This window comes from Grus americana, chromosome 3 (assembly GCF_028858705.1).
Source record: "Grus americana isolate bGruAme1 chromosome 3, bGruAme1.mat, whole genome shotgun sequence".
In the NCBI taxonomy this organism is placed as follows: domain Eukaryota; kingdom Metazoa; phylum Chordata; class Aves; order Gruiformes; family Gruidae; genus Grus; species Grus americana.
In genome coordinates this window covers 74,637,361-74,652,194 of record NC_072854.1, presented here as the reverse complement: position 1 = coordinate 74,652,194, position 14,834 = coordinate 74,637,361, and the positions used below count along the sequence as shown (strand labels likewise).

At 45.2% G+C, this 14,834-nt stretch overlaps 1 protein-coding gene across 2 annotated transcripts in view; it reads right to left on the bottom strand.

Annotated features, from left to right (window-relative positions):
* Window positions 1-14,624, bottom strand: part of IGF2R (insulin like growth factor 2 receptor) — a 61,263-nt gene extending 46,639 nt beyond the window's left edge. Inside the window, exons 1-2 of one of the 2 annotated variants that reach the window (XM_054822917.1) lie at window positions 14,368-14,624; window positions 6,068-6,201 (exon numbers count right to left, since the gene is read on the bottom strand). In XM_054822917.1, coding sequence (XP_054678892.1) covers window positions 6,068-6,201; window positions 14,368-14,606 — 373 coding nt within the window. In that variant the 5' untranslated portion in view covers window positions 14,607-14,624. Of the gene's footprint in view, window positions 1-1,765; window positions 1,917-6,067; window positions 6,202-14,367 lie in introns of those variants that run through there. The other variant, XM_054822918.1, reaches the window with a different exon arrangement.
* Between the last annotated feature and the right edge of the window lie 210 nt (window positions 14,625-14,834).

Below are 14,834 nucleotides of genomic sequence, written 5' to 3'. Positions count from 1 at the left end.
ACAGGGGTTATCATACTACAGCACCTTCACAGAAGCTCAACAGCCAGGCTCTAATTTCAAGAGCTGAGCAGCACAAGACACACCACTCCACTTTGAGACAGTCTTTGAACAGAGTACAACTGAAGATCTGCCTCGTGGTTCTTGCGATTTGGAGGAGTAGATCCAAGTTAAGATAGTGTTTGATAATCTCTCATCATACTACTTTCTCAAAGGTTTTTAGCAAACACTTTGAAAGTTAAGCAGCCCAACAGCAGTTGCCACTACAAACTAGTCACTGCCTTAGGAACAAGGGACTCCATCAGAAAACTGTTACCAACTAGTTTCAAGTACTACAATTCACTCCTCCCTCTCACCAGCTTCTATTTATCAGCTTTTTAGGCTTTTATACATGTAGGCTTTTTAAGCCATTTATACAAATGATGTCAGCACAATATGACAGTCTATCACAGAATCAGAGAATGGTTTAGGTTGGAAGGGACCTTTAAAGGTGATCTAGTCCAACCCCTCTGCAACTAGCAGGGACATCTTCAACTAGATCAGGCTGCTCAGAGCCCCATCCAACCTCACCTCGAGTGTTTCCAGGGACGGGGCATCTACTACCTCTCTGGGCAACCTGTCCCAGTGTTTCACCACCCCCATTGTAAAAAATTTCTTCCTTAGATTCAGAGTAGATATATCTTCCTTTAATTTAAAACCATTACTCCTTGTCCTATCGCAACAGGGCCTACTAAAATGTTTGCCCTTATCTTTCTTATAAGCCCCCTTTAAGTATTGACAGGCCGCAATAAGGTTTCCCTGGAGCCTTCTCTTCTCTGGGCTGAACAACCCCAACTCTCTCAGCCTGTCTTCATAGGAGAGGTGCTCCAGCCCTCTGACCATCTTCATGACCATCCTCTGGACTCGCTCCAACAGCTCGATGTCTCTCTTGTACTGGGGACCCCAGAGCTGGATGCAGTATTCCAGGTGGGATCTCATGAGAGTGGACTAGAGGGGCAGGATCACCTCCCTCAACCTGCTGGCCACACTTCTGATGCAGCCCAGGATACGGTTGGCTTTCCAGGCTGCAAGTGCATATCACCGTCTCTACTTACATCTTAATCTTAAGTCTGCTTAATGAAGAACCCATTGGTGCCTGGGTATGCCACTGTACTGACATTGCCTGCAGACAAACCCAAAATAGACCCTCTGCCTCAGTGCATGTCCCCCTGCAGCTCCCGCTCCCTTCAGCGCAGCTTGCATGCTGCATGAAGGGCATGAAGGCTGGGGTCAGCGCTGTGTCACTGCACATCCCTCTCCTACCCAGCACCTAACACAAAGGGGAAAGGTGGAGCACATTTCAAGTCATGATGAGCACCAGCTCGGGCCACTGAAATGTTCCTGCTAAAACCTATTTTGGTTAGCATTAGGCACTAAGTCCTTTTAGATCTAGCATGCCAGCTCCACCCTGTTCATTTTTGATAGGTAGATTTTATTTCTGCCAAGAGTTTCGGTTGAACTATAGAGAATGCTATAGAATGCGAGTATTGACCGGCTTCCCCCTTTCCATTTTGGTTGATGTATACACTAAGGAGAAAGCAAGTCAATTTTGTAATCACTGCGGACACCTAGGCCAGACATTATTTCATCTTAAAAAACACACTCACTGGAACTTTGCCCAACCTGTTATCTCCTCACTCAAGGGAAGCAAAACTACACTACATCCAAGTAAGATAGTCTTGAAAGCAAAAGGAGCAGAAGTAAGCAGAAGGACAGAGGGTACAAGAACCTCAAAAATACAGTCAAGGCAATATTCTGCAGAAACACCATTCCAGGCACCCATACTCAAGGCTGTTAACAGCTGCCAGTGCTTCTCCTAGTGATGGGCACTGTTTGGCATCTTTCCAAAAAGCTCCCCAGTACTGTTTTTCAGTCCAGTCCTGCAAAGGAACCGGGAAGAGATCCATTTGTGACTGTTTCTGATGATCATGGGTTCCATTGAACTGTAGCAAGAGAAAGCTACTATAGCCATCAAGCTTGCAGGTAAAGCTGAAAGGGTGACAGTCAGAATAGAAACTCGATGATAACCCATGCAGCATCTCCTCAGTAGCTCAGGGCTCTTCTATTCACACTGCATATGCTTACAGTAACTGCATTACAGGAAGGCACGTTAAGATGCTCATACCTAAACCACCATTCACAGCACTCCCTATATGACTAGGGTGACAGGTATTACAGACCGTTCAATAACCCTCCACCTTCTCAAGGGAGGGTAAGAGCGGAGACATGCCAGGCCAGAAGAACAGCAGCATGGACTAAACCTGTATATGCATGCGTGTGCACAGGCTGAGAACCCGCAACAGTGGAACATGTCACCACCACTGCAGTTCACTACCACCTTCCAGGCACCTGGAGGCTCTCAGTGGTTCATGCCTTTTCTATTTCCTGGCACTCTTGTTATCAAAAGTCTACCTTCAGGCTTTAAGACTTCCAGCACTGGTGCTGACAAAGGTGCCCTTTTAAACCTAACTTTGAGAGCAAGATTTCTACTTATTACATCACTGCTTAGAAGATGCTGGCAAAACATCCTCCCTTCTTCCCCAGATCAACAGAAGGAAGCCAATGTAACTTTCTAGTCAAAAGAGCTGTGTATAGTAACAATATGCACGATTAAAAACTCTCTGGTTATAAATGTACACAGTTTTAAGTCCCAACTTAGCAGAGAACTTATGGCAGCACCATCTGACGACTTACCTCAACGCTCTGCAAGCATTAGTTTTCTCTTGACTCTGAGAGCACACTACATTGCTCTAAAGGTCGTGTGAGCTGACTCCAATTTCCTCAGTTAAAGTGATATTCAAGAAAAATCAAGTTAAGCCAGTACATCTTGTTTACTACAGGCCAATATGCATGCTTTCCTCCTCCCTGCATGCTTAGAACTAGTTTGGGAACTTGCTAAAAGTTTTAGCAAGAATCTTCGCAGTTGCAGATGACTTCTTCCATCCCTGCTCACAGAGCAAGCAGTGTCTCATGAACCATGTCCTCGCACCATCAGCTTCCTGTGAGTTTCCTTCCAGAGCACCAGTTCCACGACCACCTTTTCCATAACATCAAGCTCTCTCTTCAATGATCACTCATGTTTCTTCATGACTTTACAGATGTATTCCTTCCACAAACTAACACACTAAAATCAGCTAGTACAGCTCACAAACATTAGCACCAGATACTTCATATTACACCGTTGTGCTAAATCAGTATCAAAGGCACTGTCCACAACACCTTTTGCTTATTGACTCCTTCATCTGTTCAAAGCAGAAGGGTAATCATGGAAGACATCCAAACAGTTGTCCAGAAAAAGGGGGCATTCAGGTTGCACTATCATTTCACATCCAGTCCTGCTACTGCAGCTGGACAAAGCACACGTTTCACCACTCAGGTTAACAAACAGTTACAGTAATATTTCCGCTTTTAATTTTAGTAGTAGTTCAGCTAAATGGCACACAAGTCACTAGGTGTCACACTAAGTTAAATAAATACCACGTCATTTCCACCCTCACCAATGTTCTAGAACTAAGCATTTGCCTACACCTTAAAAACTTCTAAGGTCAATCAATGAAGCTGAAGAGCTTTTTCCAGGAGAGGCCTTTGGGGTCTCAACACCAACACTGGAACATCACACTGACACACAGTTAACGTTGGCCACAAGGCTTCCCTTGGATACAGCCTGGTCACAGTCACAGAGCATATGGCCTTACCCCCCATCAAAGCTGGGATCAACAAACGGAACCAGCTCTAGAGTTGTTACCTCTTGCAGAGCTGATACTTAAAAGCAAAACTATTGTTTGCAGTGAAAGCTTCTTTCTGAAAGAATGAAGAAGAAATCTGATTAAGCCCATATTTAAAGAAATCTTACAACTCAGCAAAGTTTATCAGCTAACAAATTGCCCTTCTTCCTCCAAATCAAAGCCCTTCAGCTGCACTCAGCTTTGGCATACAAGTAATCTCATATCAGCTGGATTGCCTGAAGACAGGTATGTGGCTTGGAGTCTACATGTGCCTAGACATGGATTAAGGAGATTTCTCTTCTCATTAAGAGTGATTTTTTTTTTTCCCCTGGACAAACAAGAAATCCATTAGCACTATCTCAGCTCAGTGTGCTGAAGCTCCAATGCAACTAGAGGCAGTATGATGAAGCATGGCAGGTGTCACTAATAAGCCTCAGACTTACCATGAACAAGAACAAACCTTAGACAATTCGACCAATAAAACAAAGCAAAATTCAATGTTGATGTTAACTGCGCTGCTTTGATTTCTTAATTTATTGCACAGTGGTTAAAAACATACCTTACTTGAACAGGACTTGTGGCTTAACCCTCAAGAGTCAGTTCAAACAGCCTCTGTAATACTAAGTTATGATTGTAGCCAAATCCTCTTCTAACGAGTAGCAGTCAGGCAGTAAGATGCTCGAGGTCTGCATACAGCAGGATACTCGACGTTGCTCACGGTCATCATCCAGCTCTGTTCTCCCTTCCTCTTTCCACAAGTGTGGAACAAAGTCTACACAAGCCTCTAGGTCTCACACTTCCCTAGAGAGAACAGGCTTCCGCAACCTGCCACATTCCCGTCTCACTCAAAAAAGCATGTTAAAACAGATGCCCAGATACTGCTTCCTTTTGTAATCCACAGGCAACTGAAGCCTCAACCATGTATGAGTTGAGACGCACATCAGCAGGAAACAAAATTATTCCTGTACATTTTAGGAATGAAACACATTAACAGCATCAAGCAGTCTATTGAGATGCCATGGTCCTCAGAGCAGAAGATGCTACTATATGCAACTGCAGTTTTAACTCAGATGCATCTAATCAGTCATCCCAGAAAACTCTGGAGCTTGAATATACTGCACTATATAAAAAAAACCCAAACATGCAGCCATGAACTGAGATATACTTTCATTCATGCACCAAATGATTTTATAAGCTTGGGTAGCAACACAAGTAGTTTGTTTGAAAAAGCACTGACTGACCACAGCCTGAAACCAAAGTAACTCTACAGTTAATGGAGAGGGGTGGGGAGAATGGAGGCTAACTAGCTGCTGTGCATCTGCATACAGGCAAGAATCATCTTCCTCCTCACCATCTTCCAGCAGTTCCAGCTCAAACACTTTTACTGAAGACTCATAGCTTTTAAGAGCTGTCTGCCAATGGAAAGCAAGATTGGCAAGCACGTTAGATTCAGACTTTAGATCTGCAGGACTAAGGCAGCCTGAAGAGATATTACTCTTCAGAAAGATATTGCTTTTTCCTATTAGAAGTAACAGCCAACTATCAGAAAATCTCTTCATCAGTATTCATATAGTACTGTTTCATTGGCTGAAGCACAGAAGCAACCTTGAAAGCAACAAGCATCCATGAAAATAAGCACATAAATACTGTTCAGAGCACAAGCTGCTTCTGATTGATGAAACCATGTGCAAGCACGTGTATAGGAATATGCCAGTTTCATATTTAGATCAGCATGCAGAAGTCCACCATTCCTCAGAATACCAAGGACATCTGTGAACTACTGAAGCAGCCACCAGATTTGACAAGTGTAACTGAAAACAGAGAACTGCATGTAATTGACTTCCTTTCTGTGTGTAACAACTTAGCTTAGCAACACTCCAAGATTGCATTACAGAGAGTAACCTGACTCTGAACAAAGAGCTGATGTAACATCAGGCTAGCCTGTGGTATAGTTTAGAGCTATAATCCAAGCTTTATCCTGTGTTCAGTAGCAAGCATCAAACAAGGCTGTACACAGTGCATATCCTGCCACAGGTAGATGTACTTATTTCTACTTGAGATAGCCTTGCATGGTTTCACACTAGACTACAGTTAACTAGACCATAAGTTTCGCTGTCCTGTGAAGTGCTTATCTGCAATCAGACCATGTTTTCCCAAATCTCCCCAGTAAATGTAGAACAGAATAAAGTTTTATACTGTTCTGGAAAGAAAGAAATCTTTGCTAAGATGTAAAAGTTTGCAATAGTTAGAAAATGATCCATTAAGATGACTGAGCTACTTATGAGGAAGGACACTTGCTTACTTACCTACAGACAGATAGGTCTTCTTATTTATGTCATATGCACAGACTGCACTTGATCTTCCACACTCTTCAACTCCGAAACAGAAGTTGATTTTATAAAGCACATGTTTGTCTGCATCAATTGCTTCCCATGTGTAACTGAAAAGAAAAAAAAAAAAAGCCTATCAGGTGGTATTCATATTGTCTGCACTACCATCCTCTAGACACCAGTCCTTGAAATAACCAAGTTATAAAGCTAAGAGCACCACTAACTCGAATTTCATATTCATGTTCTAAATCCGTAAATACCAGAAATAATTGTTACTATGTTGGGGCCAAGAACAAGACAGATTTAATCACTTGAGGAACATACAGCAGGCTCATTTTCCCCTTGCTTGAACACCCAACCACCCACTCTTCCCCCTCAAATCTCTGCGAAGGCTGCTCTGACTAGGCATATCACAGGTGGTGAACCTTTTTCCTCAAAAACCTGATAAACTTCTCGAATATCTTTAGCAGACTGCACACTACTGCACTTCATCAATACCCAACAACAGCGGCAGAAGTGCTAAGTGTAACACAACAGCGAGCAGTGGAGTCATCTACCTTCAGGGTCAAAATTGGGGTTGAGATTCTTGCAGCATTCAGGCTGAAAGATACTAATAATGTTTATTAGGGCCTAACTGCACCTTTATGGATGTTATATATATATCTCAGTATTGAGAGGACAGTTTCTGAAGGGTGAAGTCAGAAGCTGGAAAGCAAGTAGAGCTATCCACAAGAGACTCAGTGAAAGATCACATGAGCTAGCTACAGCCATATCAGAAAGTCAGCTGTCTAAAAACTGATAAAGGAACATGGAACTCTGGTTAAATGCAGTGGGGAATAAATCGGAGTAACAGAAGAAAAAAAAACCGAAATGCAGTGTAGCTCAGAGGTAGAGCAAGGATTCATCTCCCTCGTAGCAAGTGCTGAGACTGCAGTGAGATGCGGTCAGCCGCATGACACAGCGGCACCCAGTTTTGAGGCAGGCCCAGGGCAGATAGTTCGGAGTCAGGAGCTCTTTAGACAGCCTGGCTTGCCAGCACAGTGCTGTGGCCAAGCTCTGTTAAAAAGGCACAGCTCAGTAAACATTTGCTGTCAGCTTGGCTCAGCTACAGCTGTTCTGGGGCTGGCAGCAGCATGCATCCTCTGACAGCATTTTTGCAACATAAGAGATTCCCCAGCTTCCCTTCTATCCCAAGTGGAAACTTCAGTAGGACTTAATACAGAGTCATCACATCAGAAAACTGAGGTTAGCACTGTGGCTTATTAGGTATTCCCATTATTTACAACTCACAAAGGGTTTAATGCATCTATCTGACCCCTGGCAGGATTTGTCTTAATCTACAGATTAGTACGAAATCCAGCGAGGGAGGTCAACTCCCCCCTCTCGGCTATCAAGAAATTAGAAGTTGACCAGAAGCTTCAGCCAAAGGGTTGTTTGCCTTACGCTCTAGCTCATAGGTGTTGCGCCACTTGACATCATCATACCCCAGATTCCCCCAAGAAGGGAATCCTTTCTCGTTACACTCTGAAGCCTGGTCTTTGGGTGAGGAAGGGGCAACAGCAGATCCGCTACTTTACTCTGGATTTTGAATCCTCTGAGAACTCCTCTCAAATCCAATGCATCCCATCTCTAATCAAAGAGCCAGCAGTAAGGTACCACATACTTTTCCATTTAATTACTGACTACAGGGTTCTTTGCTTCCCTGTACCTCAGCCTGCTAATGGCTGGAACAAGTTAGGGACAACTACAAGAGAGTTCTCTCTGCGAACTGAAAAAAAGAAATCTTTATATCCTAACTGTATTGGGCTATAAAGGCTCAAATATAATAATATAAGGCTCAAAAAATAACTTACCAGGTACTGAGTTGTACCCAAAACACTAATAAAATTGCTTTTTAATCAAATTCAAAGACTATGTCTCAATTCTAGACAAATACTTCCCATTATTCTTTCCTCATAAGCAGGCAGAGCTGACATTTTACAATCATACTGATTAGTTCTCTGAGCTAGTTTCTTGCATTTCTGAAGTGGATAGAGACAATCCCAATGCAGGATGATGATGAGAATTAAGCTGCAGTACAGAATAACCAAAGTTCAGGAATGAAAGAACGCTTGACAACACACACAAAAAAAGTGAGAAGAACTCTACCTGCAAGGGTTCTGAAAACAGCAAGAGATTAACACTAAAACTGGTTTTACCTCCAGGAGAAAATACATTTCGATTAAAATACAATTTCTTCACAATGAAGCCCCAGAAAGTTAGTATTTCACTGAAAAATTCCCAAGGGCTCCAGTACACTTTTTTGACTGGTTTTGGAAGACAACAAAAAGATAACATATAATATTAAGGCACAAAGTTTTTGATCAAGCTAGAGTGTTCTTCAGTGTAGGTTTTACGGGTTGGTTTGGTGGGTTTTTTTAGAGAACTTGCAAGTTAAAATCTGTTTGTGAACTGAATGAGAATCTAAGTCCTTCACACAACAGAATTATCACTCTGTGAGAAATTAAGAGGTTTACTTTCCCAGTTCCATGTTATGAAACAGAGGAAATCAACATCTTCAAAGTGGTTCATCCACATGCCAGAAGCAAAACAGAAACAAGATGAGCAGCTTACAGAACAGAAGCAAAGCAGTCACTGAAGCCAGCCCTTCCCTCAGCCCTTTCATAGTCCCCCAGACAGGAAAGGCTGAGGAGTCCTTCAGAACAGTCCACAGAAAGGAAATAAGAAATCCCATGTTTAATCGTGTTCCAAACCACATCTTCAGTGGCACACAAAAATGAAAATCTAATGCAGTTTCAGAGTAGTATTAGTTTCAAGGAAGTTCAAAGGACTTTTTTTTTTGTAAATAGGTGGGAGGAGCAGAGCAGGATTTATTCATTGGGAGTAACAGCAGGCTGATATAGCCTAAGCAGCTGTTCTCATCAGAGAGATGCAAAATACACTTTCACAGTAAAAGCAAGAATTATTTCTCTCACAGGTAAGACTCCTGGCATTAAATCAGTGCCTGGGAATAGTTTCAAGTTGCACATGCTCTACTTTCCAACAAAATACAAGCTGACCTCTCTGCTGCATCCCCATAATGGAAACAATCTGTTGGCAATCACATCGCCCATCCTGACCATGGCTGAGCCACATGGACCAGCTTCCTCCAGCTGCTCAGCACTCACCTCCACCAGTGATGATGCCTCATGTAATTACCCCCTTGCCTGGGCCAGCCAGTGTTATCTTATTTGAAGGGCTTAAGCTATCCCAGATTCAATGCAGTTGACCAAGCTGTTACATACCAAGAACTTAAAAAGCAACAGCCTCAGTCATGGGGTGAGGTGCAATGCTCCCTCTATCCAGGGGGCTCAATACAGCTGCTACCTCGCAGTTGACACCATTCAAGCAGCCATTTCTGGTGCAGTTCAAGATCTGGGCTCAAACATGGTGTCTGCCTTAGAATCATAGAATGGTTTGGGTTGCAAGGGACCTTAAAGACCATCTAGTTCCGACCCCCTGCCATGGGCAGGGACACCCTCCACTAGATCAGGTTGCCTGAAGCCCCATCCAACCTGGCCTTGAAGACTGCCAGGGATGGCCATGGATGCCTTGATTAAAACTGTCAAACAGCTATTTATGCTGAAATCACAACATGACACCTGTTTCCAGATAAACCCAACTATCCCACAGAGGCCTCAAACACAAACCCACGTCAATCCCCCAGGGCAGGCTCTCCTCCCCTTCTCTTCCCCTGCCTGTTGCTGGCCCCAGCACCAAACACAAGCTGGACCCAAGGACTGCCCTCTCTCAAAATTAACTCAGCAAAAACAACAGGTGCGTGCGCATGTGTGCGGAGAGGGGACTGAGCCTGGCCTGGCTCCCAGTCTGGCTCGCAGCAGTTTCTGGCCGTGCACCAGCGGCAGCAGGCAGGGAGGAACCCCGGCTGGAGGCAGCGCCAACCCAGGCCACTGTCAAAAGCAGTTGTGCAAGAAAGGTCCAAACGAGTTACTGGGAATAACCTTGCCTGCAGGTCAGCCCTTCCAGCTACCTAGCTTTGTTTTTAAGACACTGAAGTGACAGCATGAAAAAGAAAATTAAACTACTTTTCAGCAAGTTGTAACATCAAACGAGAGCTCTGCATTTTTTTGACAAAGCAAAGAAGCAACTCATAGGAAAAAAAAATAACATGAGAAAAGGAAAAGCAAGTCTGGTTTACCTTGCAAATCAGTAGCTCAGGTGCTGAAGTCAGTTGAAGTCAGCTGAAGTCAGACAAGGTGCAGACGGCTAACAGCTGTCTCAGCACGTGCACCCCCATGCCAGAGCCACTTTGAGGTCTGAGCACTATAGAACCACTTCAACAGAGCACCAGAGAGACTCTTGCTGCCATTCTCATAACCACGTTCAAGTTTCTGGTTCTCGAACTCTTACCCAAGAGATGACTGCTAAGAAGAAGAGTACACCCTGCTCCAAACAGCCGTAAAGCGCAGTTACAAAGAAACATGCGTTTGCTCTCTGGGGAATGCACAGAAGTGGCTCATTTTGCTGAAAGGATGTTACACAGACGGCCCGGCACAAAGACGAGGAAACCTACAACCACACAGTTAGAAAGAGAATCTGTACATGATTGTGCATCCACACGATTTTGTGCCCAGCATCTCCTCAGCTTCAGAACACTGCAGAGATTAAACTGGTATCTGAAGCTCTTTATGAGCAGGTTCAGCCAGCACAATCACAGGTAGACAAGCTCAGAACAGTTTCCAGGATAACCACTTCAAATTCAAAGCTGGCAGCTCAGATCCACTACTTGCCACAGAAATCGCTATTAGATGTTGCTAACATTTTAGCACAAACATACATAGTAAAGTAACTTCTACATCAAAGCAAGTTCTCATTATAGAAAATGAGAGCTCAAATGGCACAAAGTACAGTGCTATTGTTATGGTTCAAGAGCTGTGTAATGCATCCCTACTCACGCTTAGCTCTGCTCTAGCTTACCCGTCACCTTTTCCAACCATCACGCACACTGCATGTCTTCAGGCAAGTTTTCTTGCATATGCATCATGCGTAATAGCCTTACAGTTACACCACAAGCTGTTCACTTTTCTCTGTCCGAAAGACATTTGGTCTTTCGTGCTACACGCTGAACCACATCTACTACATCACTTCACAGAACACTTAAGAAAAGGGATAGCAATTTGAAGTTCAAGTATGCAAGAGCTATAGGAAGCCCACATGCTGAGAAATCACATTGAAACCATTATAATGGCAGCTTCCCAGGCATGTGAAGCAACCATGCATATATGCAAATAAGTCCAGTAATGACTTACTTATGACATCTCCCACTTAAATATGTCAAAGCACTTAACAGAGTTCAGCAAGTTCACCTAAAGGTCACCTCTCCGTACTCAGCACACACTTCTTCACCAAGGTTAAGTTGAATGCTAAACCCAGAGTTTCCACTGGCACACAAGAGCACAGCTGTGGTTTCACAACAAAGGCTGAAAAGACAACATTTGAATGAACAGAACTGTATAGTCAACCGTAGGAGTCACATTATTAAAAACTACAACATTAAATGTAAAGTAGACTTGACTTACAGCCCCAAAATTGGAAATTCTGCATAACAGCGATCCTGTGATATACAGCAGTTTAGGTTTTCCTTCCACTCAACGAGTCTAAAAGTTATAGAAGTTAGGCACCAACTCCTATCCTTGCACAGGAGACAAAAACACTACCTGCCATCCAATCATCTCTCATCCAAGTGAGATTATCAGGCAAAACAGCTCACAGAGGAGGCAGTTTGTATTTGCTGTTCTACCATCACACTCGAAACATTTCCTGCAATTTTTTTTAGAGGGGAAGGAAATTTTTACAGTAAATTCCCCAATGTTACATGGAAGGTGAACCCAATCTGTCAAGCTTTCTTTTCTTTTTAAAGTAGATAGATCTAAAGAATAGTTCACAAAATTAACTCTTACTCCAGAATTTGTGTCTCCTGTGTTGTCATATGAAAGGTGTAAGGGGAAGAAGGAGAAACAGGGAAAGAGAGCAAACTGACGAGTAACTTCCTATGTCCAACCAGTTCCCTGTATTCTTTTCCAGGTGCTCATACTGCAGCAATCCTGGAGACACCTCTACACACAAGATAAAAAGATATTTCCAGTTGGAACTCACATGACAGCACAGTCAGCTGTCAGAACACACAAGAATGAAGGAGAAAGCATGATGAAACCAGTCACTACAAGCCATGACATTTGCCAAAGTTTTAGCAAATGAAAGCTTTTCTTGTTTCCCTAGACTATTCAAGCACATCAGCAGTAAGGCTACATGAAACAAGTAATGAAAATCACTAACTCAAGTTTAAGTAGCCCCGTGCTACAGTTCTTGCACAAACCAGTTTTGACACCTTTCCTCCTCCCTGCGAGACAGCTTTCCTAACCTGGGTATCACTCTACTCATTATTTAAAGGAGAGTCAGTGCCTCTTCTAATCCCCAAGATTTTCCTTGCTTGCCCACCTTTTGACATTCACACATCAGACACAGAGGCTTCTGCAGCTTCACCAACCCTATTATGTGACACAAAAGTCAGGACACTGTTTTCTTAATAGTTGTAAATCAAACCAAAACCTTGTCTTAAGGCAGTGCAAAAATAAGTTGGTCAGGGACTTGTCCTGCACACCCATGTTGTATCTTTTGGCTCAGGTATCAACCAGACATATAAGTGTTTGTGTTACCTAACTGCATCATCCCTCACTTGGTAGATTTTCTGCAACCATGCCTGAGAAGACACTTCGCCACTGACATCCATGGGGTCTTCCCACCTGTCAGACTGCAAGTTCTTGTTTTTTCCTTTACCCATTCTAGATTACTAAGCATAAGTCCTTCAAAGCAGTTTTTCCCACCATGGCAGAACAAGCAGCACACGTTTTTAAAGCAGTCCATCTTAAAAGGAAAACTGCCAATTATGCTATCTAGTCACAATTTATTTTTCCCTTGCCAGTAACAAAAGGAAACTAGCTTAAGTAATTTGCATCCAAAAAGAGACTGCATGTCTCTCAATGGCACTCCTAAATATTCCTCTAGTCACAGACATCCAACAAAACCAAGACAGATACTGATAGGACTTAATGCTATTCTCAAAATAGGAACTGCTTGAGAATCAAGTAATTCAGGTTTTTTACAAAAAAAACCCCCACAAACATTAGAGTCAGAGGAATTAAGTTCCCTCCAGAAGCCACAGAATAGGTTCTTGTTTCTGTCTCAATTCTACAATTAGGATAGTCATCTGACAAACCATTTTTTGCTGCTCATGGGTTAATCTTCCAAGCAAACCTACTTTTCCCCTTTTTTGTCATTTAACAGTATCATACCCAAGATTCCACCATGAGGAGAGCCTATTCCCTTCAGTGACCCAACCTCTGCCCTCAGTGCTACATTCACTGTGTTGCATTGGTGTCTGCCCAGTGCCCTTGATTGAGATAATGTACCCCTGTAAGTACCACTGCACATTCTGGCTAAATAATGAAGAAATGAAGACTGGCAAGGTATTGTTGCCAGACTAAATTCACAGCTGATATCAGACTAGGAACATGCCAAAACATGAAGAACAGTGCCATTTCCACATAGCAGTTCACATTTCTCAAAGCCATCTTAACTCCTCCGTAAGGAACTCAGTGGAATGTGGCAACATCCTTAGTAAAAAGGCTATCGAGTGATGCCCCTGCCAAACCACTTTGGGTTTTTTCACGCTAGAATAGAGACAGTGACATAAACCAGCAGTCCTGATCACAGGCGCCTTGAACAGAGCAAGTCTCCCCATCTTCTCACCGGCAAATTTCCTGTATGTGCAGAGAGTCACCCGCTGAGGTCCCACGGGGGGCTGCTCCACGCCACCAGCCAGCTGACACCCCTCAGCCCACCCTCTGAGGAGACTCACGCAGCTTCCCTCACCCCCCAGCACTGCGGCGCATTCGCTACCCCCCGCGCTTGCCTGGTGTGCCTGGGAGCACCCGCACGCCCAGCCGCAGCCGGCGCTGCCCCCAACCCTCGCCGGCCCGACCTCACAGGCACAGGCGACCGAAAGCCCTTCTCGGGATGCCCCAGGGACGGGGCCCGCCCTGCCGAGCTCCCGCACCTTCCGCCCGTTCACACGCGGCCCCGCGGCCGGCGGCAGTGAGCACAGGCACCGGGAGACGCCCCTCGCCCCGCACGCCGCCGGTTAGAGCCCTTCCCCGCGGGAAGGCCTTCTCCAGCCGCCGCCTGTTCCGATCCGCCGGCCGCCCCCCGCTGCCCACCTGCACAGGTCCCGGTACGTTTCGCTCAGGGCCGCGGCAGCGCCGCCGCCTCCCTCCGGCCCAAGGGGCAGCGACAGGAGGACGAGGAGGAACGGGGCGAGCGCGGCGGCGCGGGGCCAGGGCGGCGCCATGGTGCGGGCGGTGGGCGCCGTGGGTACCGCGGGTGCGGGCCGGGCCGGGCCGGGAGGACGAGGCTGCCCCGGGACGTCAGGCGGCGCCGGCGACCAGCGGCACGTCATGTGACCCTCGTCCGCCCATTCCCCGGTCACGTGACGCTGTCATGTGCGGGCACGGCGCTCACATGATGCGCCCCTTCCCCTGCCGCCGAGTGGGCGGAGCCTCCCGCTGCCCCCCACCTCTTGGCCCTGCACGTGCTGGGCGCGCCCACTGACCACGTGCCACCGCCCCGCGAGGGCGCGTGCGCGCGCTGGGGGTGGTGGCACGTACGCGGTTTGAGCAGTGTTGCA